Source organism: Limulus polyphemus, unplaced genomic scaffold (genome assembly GCF_000517525.1).
Source record: "Limulus polyphemus unplaced genomic scaffold, Limulus_polyphemus-2.1.2 Scaffold1952, whole genome shotgun sequence".
In the NCBI taxonomy this organism is placed as follows: domain Eukaryota; kingdom Metazoa; phylum Arthropoda; class Merostomata; order Xiphosura; family Limulidae; genus Limulus; species Limulus polyphemus.
The window spans coordinates 85,822-102,560 of NW_013667562.1; the positions used below are offsets into that span (position 1 = coordinate 85,822).

The following is a 16,739-nucleotide window of genomic DNA, read 5'->3' on the forward strand; positions in this document are numbered from 1 at the left end:
AGATAGCCCTCGTGTAGCTTTGCGCGAAATTCAAAAACAAACAAACAATTTTGAACATTTTAAAGAAAAAACCATAGCTTTTTTCAAACGCACGAGGTCAACTCAATACATATTTTATTAATATATAAGAAAATAATTAAGCATTTGTGTTGTCTTTCTTTCGTCGAATTTCTAGAAATGAATTATAAAATGACTTAACTTTTTCACTTTCTCATGACAATGCAAGTCATAGTGTTATAAAACCATATTTTAAACAAAACACTTGAACAACATTTTAGCATTTCATTAAATAAAAAAGACAATGTTTATAAACAAACATTGAAATATATTTTATTTGCAAAGTTTATGCACGATTCGATGTTACTGTAATAATTCTTAGGAATATTTCAGACGTCATAAGAATGTTTTAATTAAAGGAATGAAAGATATGCTCCCTTAATTAATTTCAAACCTTTAATGCATTTGTATATACTAGATGGGTAAGTTACTAAACATGAGACAGGAGACTGGACATATGTGACATTTATAATGGCTGTGATGATCTTATAAAATAGAAGATTTACATAACAAAATAGTAATCGGTAATTAGCCAGCATAATCAGAAAATAGAATGTGTACTGTACTGGCACACACTTGTGACTTAATAGAAGCATATCAGCTGATCACATACTCTCTTTAACAACCATTATACACTCACCCATATATATATACATGTATATTGTACATATATATGTATACATACTAACTACTTGAATACGTTCAGCCACACTTAATATATAACGTATTAATTGGGCTTTCTCAAGAAATAGAGGATTGGATGAAATTAGACTGGCATGTAAAGTGAGACCAAGGGTTACCAAAAGAAGTAACGGTCATCTATGATAAATTAATCGGTTTATAAGGATAAACGTTTCTGACTAGCTTAAATGGTACGATTTAGAATGGTAAAAATATGTATTTGGACCCACATTCATGAAAGGCCTATTACACATCGCAGAACTCAGCAGCATCGTAGAGCACAAAACAGTGAACTGAATCTTTTAAACTCCACAGACACCAGTCAAGCAGGGGATTGCCTAAGATCCGTCTCAGGATTCAGTTATGGATGGACAAGTGCTAAATAGGCAGCACTGAAATAAACCATCACCATTCATATGCCCCCCATGTGGAATAAATACCTTGCGTCATTTGGATATGTGGAAACCAGCCTAGACAAAAAATTAGGGATTGGGAAGGATAAGAAGTAGAAAAAATTTCCTGGCCACTATTTAAAGACCATGGTAGACAGTAGCCTGTTATCATAATCACAAATGATTCCTATGCCACAGATAGCAAAAGAGCAGGTTGGGTATTTATCGTCTTACTGAGTAAACAATATTTTACATAAGAGACTGGTGGAGCACAGGCAGCACAAAGATGGAGCTGGAAACCATAAAGCAATCTTTCCTTTGAATTGCTGAAAGCAATGAACCTCAAATAAACAATGTCATAAAATTGTATTTCTGATTGTCTCATAGGCAGTACTGCATAAAATTCACCGTATTTGGTCCTCGGACAGATAGCAGAAAGCAAAGTAACTACATGGTAAGTTCATCACCTGGATGAATGTAGTGGTCGATGCAGGGATAAAACTAAAAGATGAAGTTAACAACCTCACCAAATATGGCACACCTCTATTGCCAGGATATTGTTTTCTCCTGCTCTCTAAGGAGAAAATAACAACCATGGAAAGTCTTTATCACCATCCAGAAGACATGATACTAATGTAAAACAAAGTGCTTTTTGATATAGTTGGTAAAAACAGAAGATGGAGAATCAGTAGGACATTATAAGACCAGAGGGTCACTGGTAACACTAGTAAAGGAACTGTCTGTCTCCTACCTTTACTGAGGCAGCTGATATCCACATGTGAGAACAATGCCAGTCAGAGTTCTCCAGTGGGACAGTGGTAAGTTTATGAACTTAGAACCCTAAAATATAGGGTGTGATTACCCACGGTGGATACGCAGATAGCCCAATGTAACTTTGGTCTAAAACAAACGCAAATTTCTAAAATAAACGTACATTTTATAACTTTGATGACACAAGGCAGTATACAAAAATAGTAGAAGTGTAGCAGAATCGTATCAATCCTAACAGCGATTAACATCGTCATACAGTGTTGAAAATAGATGATAAGAATTGAAGAGTAGGAATGAAAATAATTCATTTCGCACATTACTCTGCACGAAAACCATGTTAATGTATATAATTATACTAAGTTTATTTATTTTTATATGCACTCACCTTTAACATGGATTTCGAATGTACAATGAGCAAAGTTACCAGCCTTGTCTTTAGCTCTATAGCTGATAGTATGAGTCCCAACAGAAAATTGTGTTCCAGGACCCTGTACGAGAAAAAATAATTGTCAGATCTTCGAAATAAAATAATTTGGTTATATTGACAAACTGATTAGAGAAGAAGTGCTAGTTATGAAACGTTTTTTAAAAGACACTTGCATCCATTGTCAACTTTTCATAGTAGTAGCTATGTTATTCTGGCTAGCTATGAAATGTTTTTTTTTTAAAGATACATACATCTAATGTCAACTTTTCATAGTAGTAAGTATGTTATTTTGGCTAGCTATGAAATGTTTTTTTTTTTAAAGATACATACATCTATTGTCAACTTTTCATAGTAGTAAGTATGTTATTTTGGCTAGCTATGAAATGTTTTTTTTTTTAAAGATACATACATCTATTGTCAACTTTTCATAGTAGTAAGTATGTTATTTTGGCTAGCTATGAAGTGTTTTTTTTTTTAAAATACATACATCTATTGTCAACTTTTCATAGCAGTAGTTATGTTATTTTGGCTAGCTATGAAGTGTTTTTAAAATATACATACATTTATTGTCAACTTTTCATAATAGTAAGTAAGTTATTTTGACTAGCTATGAAATGTTTTTAAAAAGATACATACATACATCTATTGTCAATGTTTCATAGTAGTAGGTATGTTATTTTGGCTAGCTATGAAATGTTTTTAAAAAATACATACATCTATTGTCGATGTTTCATAGTAGTAGGTATGTTATTTTGGCTAGCTATGAAATATTTTTAAAATAGTCTAGTCTTTCACTGCTAAATTAGGGACGGCTAGCGCAGGTACCACTTGTGTAGCTTTGTGCGAAATTCATAATAAATGCTGACCTTACAGAATGCATACTTGCTTTCTAATATTTTGTTTTTGATGTTTATTTTAACTTAATTATTAATTCAGGTACATCGTGAATGTTCATAGTAATTATGCATTTTTACGTTTCAGAGTCACCGACTTCCTAAAAACAATATTAAATTTCTAGAAATAGTCTACATGGTAATAGGTCTCTTCAATTGTAAATTGTTTCTTAAAAAAAGGAAAAATTGTCAAGGATATAATTATTTCAGTCTTACCTGCGACCTTCTCACTTCTTCTACCATTACGTTGTCTTTAAAGATCGGCTCAGTCCAATTAACTTGAGTTGGTAATAAAGAATCAGACTCGACCTCAAATGATTCTGGACAGTATATGACAACAGGAGGCTCTTTATCTGGTCAATAAACAAATTGAAATAAATTGTCTTTGTATTTAAATACAAGAAATTAATGACATTAAATCTGATGTATAATTAGAAATTCAAAAAGATACAAGTGAAAATTATTATAAAATAATTAAAGTGCAATCATTCTAGGTATACAGGCAGATTGAATCATTTTTCCAACCTTTGATCTGGATCCGTTTTTTAATACATACAAAGTAAATCAATTTCATGTGAGAGATAATAATATTATAAACATTCAGAATATCACAGCTTTTACTCAATATTCTTGTGGTATTTGTCATATAATAAACAAATTTGCTTTGATCAATTTTGTCTAATAACAAATAAAAACATTAAATTTTCGTGTAAGCTAATGCTAATGAACATGATAAGTCTGTATCATCGTTACTATGTACACTGACGTAGCTTGTACAAATTATATTAGACTAACTTTAAAAACTTAAAATTATGCTTTTTCTATGCAACATGCATAAATTCTACTTGAAACTAAAGGTATTACATTTCGTTTCGTTAGATTTAAAATAATATATATATACTCTAAAACATTTGTTGGTATTATAAATAAAACGCCAAAATACATTACAGAAGATAAAAGCTTCATGTTTATTACTAAAAAACTCAAATTCTATAATTATACTGGCAAACCACGTAAAAAGAAATTAAAAACTATTAATTATTTATAAAATATATGTAAGCTACTTATAATCAATCTTATAATCACTAATAATGCTTTAAAAACCTAATTTATATTCGGTTGAAACTAATGATCATAAACGATCAGCTACAGGTTCGTACAAGATTAACTGCTTGGTTTAATAATTGTCAAAAATATTTCATGCTTTTTCATAAATCTTAAGAAAACAAACGTTGCAATTTAAAAGTATCTAAAACACAATTTGTAAATATTTCTCTGTTATTCAAAGTTTTAGGCAAAATACTAGCATGTTTCTGAAGTAAGTATGAGTGAAGATTTTTGATTAATACATACATGTAAGCAAAAGTGTATGGCTAATTGACATATTCGAGTACATGCTGAATAATACTCAGACGTTTAAGGCATTTTATCAAAATTACAAATGCTTCTAAGAGAAAACAAATTAATTTGATATGTATGTGATACATACCTGTCAGTTGCAGCAAGAATATTCACATTAACGAGCGTATAATAGAAGCTATGTAAAGACTTTTGTCCAAATAAGGAAATGTTTATTTTAAAGTAAAATATACAAGTTGACTGAGACAAGTCTACAAATTGTGACACCAGGTGGTTCTTCTTATCCGTACAAACAGAAGCGATCGTAACAGAGATAAATACTACAGAAAAGTTTATGTTAACTTTACTAACTACGGAAATGAATTGATAAACAAAAAAAGAGAGATACATGTAAATAGGCAGCGGACCATATCCAATTAGTGTCTATTTTTGGTTTTGGTTCTAGGAGTCAGCAGTGATATACCAAAATTAAACCAATTCGATGACGGACCTACTTGTGGACTGGACTTGCGATGCTACTTGATAAATCACTATAACACATGAAATGTAGAAAAAAAAGTTATGTTTTCGGGCCCAAAATCAGTTCTCCCCGGCGTTTCTTGAGACCAGAAAAACTTGCATCAATTCTCTCCGAAGAATCCAGAAGACAATCTACTTTATACCAGTAACATGAAAAAAATGGCAGTTTTGCAACCGTTTTACAGTCTTCAATGGACAAACTCTCTGTAAGTATCAAATGAAATCCTCTCTAGTCCAACAGTGTATAGTATATAATGTTTCTAGTAAGATTGCTAAATTAAACTGAAGTATGTCTGAATATATATGACAGCATAGTGAATAATATGTTTCATATAATGTCAAAACTAATGAATGTCATAGAGGGTTTATCAATAAACAATTACATGAGCAAAACTAATAATCTGATGTGCTTGATGCGGAATATCCCCAGACAAGTCTACAAATTCTGATACCAGGTGGTCCTTCTTATCTGTACAAACAGAAGCGATAGTAGCAGAGATAAAAACTACAGAAACGTTTATGTTAACTTCGCAAACTACGGAAATAAATTGATAAACAAATAAATGTTTTCGATGTCAATGAATATTGAAATGGAAAAAGAATAGGATATAGAATTAAGTATTGTATGTTGTTTGTATCATCAGTCTCTGAATCAATTCTTTGTTCACACGTGAATTACTCGAGTTGGTGGCGTGTGTGCTCACTAGCTACACACAAGACTGTCTTTCTGGAATTTTAAATAAATTCATTTGTGACTCGTGAAAAGTCGAACCCAAATATCTGGCCTTCATCTATTACAGTATTTGTGTTTATGGCAAATCTATAAGGCCATCTACTGCCTTCCCTAATTTGGGCTATTAACCAGAAGCAATGGTTTAATATAGTATTGACGAGCTTTCGGTCAGTAATTTGATAATCACCAGGCCCTCCCTACACAATATATGGCTGTCAGTATGAAAAGTTAACCACAGTTTTAGTGATGTTATGCCAACCTACAGTTTCTTCCACATCATCCTCCACTACTGGTATTAATTCAAACTTAAAATGCTAGAATATCTTACCATTAAGCTAGAAAGGCCAGTTCTTAAGCAGAAGATGAGCACACTGCTCCCATATCTTCAATTGCAGAAACGTAAAGAAAGAACAGAACATTAGTTTCGATCGTTAACCAGAGGGAAGCAATCAGTCAGCAATAGTCGACCACCCACCATACACGCTAATAAATTGACTGTTACTCTTAAATCTCTCACACAGTTTAAAGTGTGGGGAATATTTTATGTTATCGCGCAGATTCGAACCCAGCTCGCCAATTCTAAAATCCAAAAGCTCTACCACAAGGCTAACTTGCACCCTACATGCTAAAAATAAACAAAAGTAGAAAGTAAATAAAAAAAGCAAGTTTGGGATTTTCTTATTGCAATTGAAGAGAAAACTTTATTGCGTTTCTCATTCAATTACAAAGCAGAAAAATTGGTTATTCAATTAAATATCCATGACTTCATTAACTTGCTTAAACATCAGATTTGAAGAAACAAGTACTGAGACAACAAAGTTTATTTTAGATAAAAAAAATAAGTTATTTATTTGAATCACATATTTGAAAAATGACTGTAGCATTGCATTGCTAACTACTTAATATGTTCAAAACCAACAATTATTGAACCTTTCAACAAGTATTATTTACACTTACCCTGTATTTCTACTTGCATAATGCAAGAGGTCGTTTTATTAGTATGTGGTTCAGTTGCGGTGAAAATAACTTCCGTTACACCTGCAGAGAATTCATTATCTTCTTGCACCTTGACCCAAGTTGGTAACACCTTAATGTGTTCAAGTTCCATGTTGGATTTCGGCTGGGGAATGTTAACTAGAACTCTATTGTTATTGGTCGGAAGCTCTTTAACGATATCATCGGGACACTGGATGTACGGTTCCAGAACGTCTGTGTAAAATTGATGAAACGATGATATTAAACATCTACCTTGCATTAATATTTTGCGAAAATGACATAAAACTAACTTAAAAACCTTTCAGTAATGCTACCTCTTTGAATAGGGATACATAAATACAATGTGCCGAATAGTCTACTAGGCTTTTATGTATGTATTGTTCCAAACACACTAAATAATGAATGAAAGTGTCATCATATACCAGTATGAAACTTGTAATAATGTACTCTTTTAATACCAGTATAAGCCTTATAAATGGTGCGTCTTTTCATATCACTATAAGTATTATAAGGGCTATGACTTTCATACCCATTTAACTTTTATACAGATTGTGTTTGTTTATACCAATTAAGTTTTATAAAGACTGTTTCCTTTCACACCAGTATAAACCTAATAAACACTGTATATCTTTATACTGGTATAAGCCTTAAAAAGACAGTGTCTTTTGATTTCGGAGTACTCCTTATAACAAATGTGTCTTTTTAACACCTTATTAATGACTGTGTCATTTCATAGAAGTATAGTTCCTCGGTTAATAAGTGATGAGCTTCAGGGCTTATAATTCTAAAATTCGGAGTTTGGAACCTGCTGTGGGAAAAGCGCAGGTAGCCAATTGCGTAGCTTTGTACTTAAAACATAATAATATAAAGATATCGGCGTAAGCCTTATAAAGAGAGCGTTGTACATTTATGCAACCTGATACCTTAAAAAGACAGTGTCCGTTCATACCAGTATAATCATTATAAATATATATATAGATAGTTAAATTGAGGATTCAAAAATATAGAAATTTTAACACTATTGGAGCAAATTCTTTCACTACATTAATCACACGTTTCCTGTCTTCATTATTGCTTATTTCATATATTCCCAGATATTTTACAAATTGCTGTCATTATACCAAAATTATAAGAAGGAAATAAGGATGATTTGAATAATTATAGACCGATTGCTTATTATCGTTTATATAAAATATTCTTGAGAAGATTGTTCTAGAAAAATAAGATATTTTTTTAGATTCAATACGTTTTTTTCTCAAATTGTCAATTTTAATATATCGTGAAAATATGAATACAGAAGATGCACTTATTACAATGGTTAATAAATTAAATCAATCGAGTAATGATGACAAAATAACATTTGCTGTTTTTCTAGATATATCAAAAGTGTTTGATACGATTTCACAGAACTTTTTCTAAAAAAACTAAGTGGTATTGGTTTAAATCATATACATCAAATAGAAAACATGTTTTTAAAATAAATAATGTTATAAGGGATGATATGGATTTAACCACTGAATTACCTCAGGGATCAGTATTAGGACCATTAATATTTTTAATATATTTAAATGATTTCTGTGAAAGTAGGTTTTAATGGAGAAGATTTGAAAATGACTCAGTATTAATTTATAATGGAAAGTCTGATAATGAGCTCAAAAAAATTAACAATGATTTAAAATACATGAGAAGGTGCTTTAATGAAAATTGAGTATGTTTAAATGTAAAGAAAACGGTCTTCATGAGATTTTCTCTGATAAAGTCTGGTCAAATTATTTTAAATAAGCCCATAATTTATGAGAATTGCACTTGCAAACATTTATCTATTAAAAAGGATACAGATAATAATTCAATTAAAGAAAAGTCAGAAAGTGTAAAGTATCTTGGAGTAATATTAGATCATAGATTAAATTGGAGAGAACACATAAAAATAATGGAGAAAACATATCAGTCGCAATGGTATTATAGTTACATTTTGAACATGTAATTTAGTATGGTCATATTGTGATAATGATAATATGCATCTTATAATATTCTTTTGCAACTGTATTATAACTCTTAAGTTTGTTAGATAGGTATCTCCCAAACAGGTGATATCATATTGTATAATTGAATCAAACCAAGTATAAATAAATATTTTCCATTTCATTCTTACATGAATATATTTTATAAAATAAAATTTTAATAAAATTACATATTTATAAAACACTGAATAGATTTAGTAAAGATATTAAAAATGGGAAAAAATAAAATCAATATACGAAACAAGAGCTGAAGTACATGGGAACTTAAAACTTCCTAAACTAACTAAACAAGGAAATATTTAGCAAAAGTTATTTGTATCAAGCGCCAAATATATGTATATAATAATATTCCAAATGAAGTGAATTCACTGTTCAGAATAAAAAATATTAAGTTAGCATTAAAGAAACTGATAGCCAGTATAGAAGAACCAAAACGTCTTATTTAAGGCTTATGCATAATATATAAAATAAAAATAGGTCAAAATGTAAATATTTTGTAAAGGAAATATTAATGATATATTTATTGTTTAATAATAATACATCTATTTAGGATCCACACTCGATAAATCTTGTGGATCTTTTTTCTATTTTATATATTATTTGTATTTCTTGTATTTTGTGTATTTTGAATTGAATTGAAAAACAATATTGAATTGCAGTCTGTAGACTTAGCTACACTTGCACGACGTAACCCTAATAAGTAAGTTTTTAATGGACTTTTATTTGTCAAAACGGACATTATTTTGGCTAGCCTACAACATTGAATCTTAACCCTATCAGTGAAAGGTTTTAAATACAGTTTAATTGTTAACATGTAAAGTTTCTCCCTTCGCTTTCACACAAATGTATAAAAATCTCAAACTAATTTTACATTTAAATGTGCGAGTTTTCAACTCTTTTAAGATCAATCTTAAGACAGAAATATCACTACAGTTACAATTATGATAAACACGTTAATAAATCAATAAAAAAAGAGATAAACTTAAACTTTGAAGAGAAAATAAAAACTAATGTTATTTGCTCACGATCATCTTCAATTGCTACCCATTATCAGTTCTACTAATAATACCACAATTGTGGACTTTAATAGCGATGGTGCAGTCTGATACTATGTCTTGAGAAGCGACACCAAAATATATTTCTCAGTTCTACTAATAATACCACAATTGTGGACTTTAATAGCGATGGTGCAGTCTGATACTATGTCTTGAGAAGTGACACCAAAATATATTTCTCAGTTCTACTAATAATACCACAATTGTGGACTTTAATAGCGATAGTGCAGTCTGATACTATGTCTTGAGAAGCGACACCAAAATATATTTCTACTGAACACATCCGGATACGCTCGCTCAGCATATACCAGTGGAAAAAAAAATATTTGTTATAGTGTCAAGCAGAGAGCTTTAGATCATAATCAAAGAAAGTGTCATAATATCAACCACAGAGCTTAAAGTTTGCTAAGATATAAGGCAAAAAGCTTGTGAGTTACCTTCTTGTCAGGACATAGAAGCTTGTAGTTTGCTATGTCAAAGATCAGCGTCTTTAATTTGTTATATTTTAAAGTATTGTTTTTATTAAGTCATAGTTTTAGGGCGTAAATTATATTATTTGTTATCATGTGAAGCAACGAGGATCTAATTTTAATTTTTTCATGATATATATAGCTTTTGGTTTTGCTATCAAGACAAGGTACAAATCTCCTAGGTCATTAATATGTCACAGAACAATATTTCTGGTTGATTCTTGTTGAGACTCAGAAACAAAGTTTTATTATCTGCTCCAGCTGAATATTTTGAGATTTATGCTTGTATGAAATGACCGTACTTCTTGTTTACTACGAGGAGTGATATATTGAATAACGTTACTCACTAGGGAACTTCAGACAATCAAGATGAAGCACTGTTGTTGGTCAATATTCAATAATACGTAAAGTTTTAAAATCGTGTAATAAATATTTCTTTAACTTGTAATATGTGATAAATACGAAGACTTTTCATACTTTTTGGTGAAATGAAGCAAGTAAAAGTAAAACAAATTGTAAGATAAAGCTTACAATATAAAACATCGTAATATGATTTTTGCAATTCAGCATAAAATAAGTATTATTTAAGCAGCAGAACATTAAGAACCTGCTTACAAAAGATACACAAACTTATATATATATACTTTAAATTTTTTTAAAACAACGTTTTGCTTCAAATACTGCAATCTTTGTATTTTCACTAAGAAATTCAATAGTAGTAAAAACCGCCAAACATTCCAATTAATAGATAAGATAATGTCTCCTAGGAATTATCAAACACAAACAGCATACAAACTTCATAATTAATAATGCTTAGAGGCTTTTGAAAGGAGAAGTGATAAAAGGTCAAGGTGTTTTATAATTGAAATAACTTGATCAAACTTTACAACCAAAGATAGAATTACACTTTCTGGAATTAATTATTGTACATATTATAAATCCGTAACTAAATCATTATGATACAACATTTAGGCTAGCTTTCTATTTTAGCACTTTGGTTATTTTTAATATGCTCTTTAGAATATTTTTATATATGCTCTTTTGTCGTTAATAGTACATAAGATGCCATATTTACTTAATTTATGAAAGTGATTAAGAGCTTAAAGTGAGCTTTTCAGTAGTACAATTTTTATGTGTTTAAAGTTGCAGTGTTTACATTTTGTAGCCCACTTAATATTTTATTGTATTACACGTCTCTTTTAATGACTCCAAACTCCAAAACGTGGACGTACATATAATGTTTTCCTGTTATCTCAGTATACAGATATGAAAAACAAACAAAACCAAAATATCTGCACGTTTTCTTTTCTGTAGAAGAAAGATTGATCTGTATTGTTCGCTTTTCAAGTAGGTTTAAAAATTAATATTCATATTTTAAATAAGAGACAATAAGAATAAGCTGAAATCAGCAATTGTGCACTGAAAAATACAGATATTGAAGAAACAATACATAAATTACAGCTCGGTGACTATAAAGGTAAGGAAAGCAAGTCACAAGATCAGGTGTTTTTGAAGAATGATCTCCCATTCATAATTTGAATAATTCAAATATAACATTTGGTCTGTGTTCTCAGAAGAATGTAAAAACGTATGTAATGTATATGATATGCATGCTCACTATATCATAGCCTCACTTCTGTGTAGATCATAAGCGGCTGAACTAAAATCAAATGGAAAGACACAAAAAACCACCATACTGCATTACCATACTCGAAATTTATGATCGTTTAAAAATTGCAATATCGGCTACATTTTGCAGAAAAATGCACCCTTTTCCAAGCCGATGTTCTTTTATTTTCATGTTATTTTGCTTTTCCTTCTTTCTTTCATGAAAATAAATGCAAATAAGTAACAATTCTTTTACGATTTTGTTGTTGTTGGGATGAATACTTATGTTGACCCTCGAACAAGTACAGAATTCGTAATGAAACACCTCCTTGAGTTCCTCCTTCAACTGCTTGCCTTTCCTTCTTCTATTTCTGTTTGATTTGGCTGATCTTTCTTTTTATTTTCTTCTCATCAGGGAAATCTTTGATAGGGGTTGCCTCCTTTATCATCTCATATCTTTCCATGATCACTGCATGGCATGCCTTTGGTGCAGTGTTTTCATTTGCATCAAGAATATTATTGATATATTTGAAAACACATCTGGAAAACGTACACGAATTGATAGTTGGCCATTTGCTTCTCTTTTTTTTGCGATGAAGGCGCTGATTGTTGATTATTTATTATCACTTACATTTCCATCATCATACATTTGCTTCACGTCATCTATGTAACGATGAATATACTTTTTTTCCATAACTTTTCCCTTGAACGGGCCTTATTGCCCAACCCTTTTGAAAAGATTCGTAATGTTTTTCAGGTTCAAGAATAAAATTACTACCTAAATTACCATCATTGATACGTTGAATAAATTCAACAGATCCTCCATCCAGTAAAATTTAAGTAAGTTCAGGAAGACTTCGAATTTATCTCCGTTTCGTTATGAGAGAATCAATGCAAAAACGTTTAGCCAATTATCCCTTTTACCGGCTTAAATACCCCCTTGTGACTGAGAAAAATTTTTTACCCCGGAGGTATGAATTACGTGTTAAATATTACTTTTAGATGTAACTAACATGTTCTTATATATGTTTATTTGCTTTCACTCAGAGGTTCTTATTGATAAGTACACAATACGTTATGGTATTCATATTTAGATGAAAATAATAATAACAATAATTTATGCTATTATTACGTAATGAGACTTTATTACACTTGAAGAGAGATTTAAATGCTTTGCACATTTTTCATCTTTTAGATTGATTCTAATAATAGTATCATCTATTTTTTCATTAAGACTTGAAATTGCACAACATAATATCAAACTGCTTAAGATATAACCCAATTATATATATAGTAACGCATTAGGGTTAACCTGTAACACAGATAATAGGTTATTCACAGTCATTCTCATTTTACCACCTTCTATCCATACAATTAGCTTCAGTCTTTGTTTAGTATCTCTATCTTCGGTAATAACACAGGCCTGCGATGGTTTTATTGTCTTGAAATTTGAACATGTTCTACAGTAATTCCTGTACGCTGAATCCAAAAATGATATTCACTTTTCTCCATCACGTAGAATTTTCACAAAATGTCATAACGCAATACATAAAAGAAGGACCACAACACATAGTTTTGAGACTAAAAGACGTAGGTTTAAAAAATAAAAATCAGGATGAATGAGGATGCATATTCGTTTGACATCAATATTCTTCCCTTTTTCTTTAGCTTGTTTGTATTTTTGTTACCAAACGTAATTATTAAAAATTGTTCATTGTAGTAAATGAAATATTAAATTTATTCAATTAAGAGTTTTTTATTCCCGATTTGTAAAAAAATCCTTATATGTTAGAAAAAAATGAATATTGTTTTCGAAATCTGCATAGCTGAATTATGAAAAATCCGTTGTTAAAACCAAAACAACCTTTATGAAGTTTAAATTCGCAGGTCTGTGTTATTAGTCACGCTAAATTTCTTATTCAATAAATACAAAATAAATAATTAAAAATGTATATTCAAGTGCCCAATATAAATGAAAAGTAATTTTCAACGAAGTAGTTAAGATAGTAACATAAAAACGATACTTATTGTGATAAAACGCTGAAATGTTCCAGGTTTACAACAAGAAGTTACAGACAATTAGTAATAGTCTCCCGGTGGGACAGCGGTAAGTTTACCTGCTTACAAAGCTAGAATCCGAGGTTCGATTCCCCGCGTTGGACAGAGCAGATAATCCAAACAAACAGAAGTAATAATACAAAACGTTTTAAGTGGAAATTCATTGCTATATTAATGTAATTAAATGATTGTTTACTATTCAAATTATAAAATGTTCCTTTGTAATAATCAGAGTTTTGGCGCTTTCTGAATTTTTTTTTACCTTTATTTTACAAAATGATGTCTTTTGTTCCGAAAGTTGGAAATTTTAAATTTTGTATTAGGATGTTTGTTTTTTTTAGAATTTTCGCGAAAACCTGAACTGATATACTAGAAGGAAGGTAGATAAACAACAGCATCTGCCGCCAACTATTTTTGCGGCAACGAGAAGGGAAGTTTGAACCATTGGATTTACTCTCTGGGCAGAATAATACTAGGTCATGCATGGTGACATTTAACCTTAGATTGCAAACAGTTTTCAGCGTTCTGTGAAACTCATGCAGAATATAATGATATATATTTTCACTTATTCTAACATATATTTAACTTATGATGTTAATAATACGACATAAATGACATTAAGTATAATATTTAACTTTGGTACTTAATCAAATCAAGAAATAGTTCTGTTAATTTTCTAAAAGTATTTTTTGTCTCGCAGGAAGAGCAAACCAAAGAACTAATTTCACAGTGTAAAATCCATGTGCAAACAGTGTGGAAGTACGAAAGACGATAGGTTTAATAAAATAGTCCGTCTTTGGTAGAACAACTAGTAAATATTTGACAATAAGGACTATCTTAACTTTTCAGTAAACACAGGAATGGAAGATTAAATATTTGAAGTCTATGTATATTTATGGCCCTGCATGGCCAGGTGGTTAGGGAGCTCGACTCGCAATTTATGGGTTTCGGGTTTGAATCCCCGTCACACCAAACACGCTCGCCCTTTCAGCCGTGGGGGCGTTATAATGTGACGGTCAATCCCACTATTCGTTGATAAAAGAGTAGCCCAAGAGTTGGCGGTTGGTGGTGATGACTAGCTGCCTTTCATCTAGTCTTACACTGCTAAATTATGGAAGGCTAGCACAGATAGCCCTCGTGTAGTTTTGCGCGAAATTCCAAAACAAACAAACAAACAATCTTTTAATAAATTTTTAAGATATTAGTGAAATTCAATTTAAAGGTAACGTAAACAGAAAGTAATTACTACGTGATATTAGAGATACGATTATGAGTACCATCACTTGGAAATTAAATAGTGCGCAGCGGCTACGTGTATGGGCGACATTGTTTCACTACACTGTGATACAAGTAACCACAAATTATGTCACAGTTTCAATTGGTTTTAATATCATTGGCATTGTAGGAAAGATAATAAATCTTATCTAGAACAGGTGAACAATGAACCAAGTATTAATGTTGGAAGGAACGTAACTTGACGTTTATATTATATATATATATATATAATTTACTATGCATTGTATGGCAGTTTGGGAAAATATCACAAGACAGACTTACTATAAAGGTTAGAATCTTTTGTCACTAAACTAAACAAATCTTGCCGTACAGATTTGAAAATACAGGACAATTACCAAGAAACTACTTGAATATTCAGAGCTTTCATCGTCATAAAGCCTGATGATATCTTACACTGTTTTACGCCATTGTGTGTCAAAACTTCAAAAAAGTCCATACTCACAGTTTCTATTGATTAAAACAACCAAAACAGATGGTTGATAAATGAATTAGGCGTCACACTACACACGTTCGTATCAATTGATCACCACATTCCATTAAGAACACAACAACGTAAACTGTTCTGATGTCTACGTCAGTGAATACACTTTTTATAGCAGCCAGCGTGCAACTATGTCGTTGATTCGATTTGATTACATTAAGAAGATAAACAAACACAAAATGTTTCCTCACAATCAGTAACTGGAAAAAATTCGTAAACTTACTGAAGTGTTTCAGTAGTTAGAGTTAAAGCACATTTCCCACTACGCTGATTTCATAATTAAGAAGGATCACAGTTTTCAAAACAACATAGTCACGTGTACTGAAGTTACTTCCACGATATATCCGTTCAGTTGTCGCGTACCTCAAGCAGCTGAATAACGAAACAAGTTTTAGTGTTCTTCCATACAAATACACACTGGTCAATTCGTCTGTGAGATCGAACTGTTGAAACGGGTGCTTAGAAACCGTCGGCATCGTACACTAGATGTTTAATATAAAGATTGTAGGGAGAAGAGGTGTGCTTTGGACATGACAACCTTACGATGGAACATTTTGCAACGGAATATACGCTGCCCAGATATTGTCAAAAATACATCCGTCAGATAGTGCATAGCAGGGTGTGGCAACAGGGACTATACCAACGTGGAGAGGTACCAAGTTAGTTATAATATAACGTACATACCCTCTGTAGGAGAAACTTAAAGTTGTTAACAATTTAGCAAGTAAAGGTGTTTAGCGTCTCAGTTCTAAAATGCAATGAACTGGTGAGGTTCTATTAAAAATTAAATGGACGAAAATGAACAAACTTAAATTTACAGAATTGAGGAAAACAAAGACAATTGTACATTTTACAAACTTTCATAGTTTCGCCAGTAAAAGCATCATAAGACGAAACCATGGTCATGATAAGTTAAATATTT

General features: G+C 31.1%; 1 protein-coding gene across 1 annotated transcript; it reads right to left on the reverse strand.

Moving 5' to 3' along the window:
• Positions 1-136: 136 nt before the first annotated feature.
• LOC106465461 lies at positions 137-7,047 on the reverse strand. The gene is made up of 4 exons (XM_013925691.2): positions 6,790-7,047; positions 3,438-3,574; positions 2,287-2,389; positions 137-171 (listed from the first exon to the last, which is right to left on the reverse strand). The coding sequence occupies exons 1-4, from the start codon at positions 6,938-6,940 to the stop codon at positions 137-139; spliced, it is 426 nt and encodes a 141-aa protein (XP_013781145.1). The 5' UTR covers positions 6,941-7,047.
• Between the last annotated feature and the right edge of the window lie 9,692 nt (positions 7,048-16,739).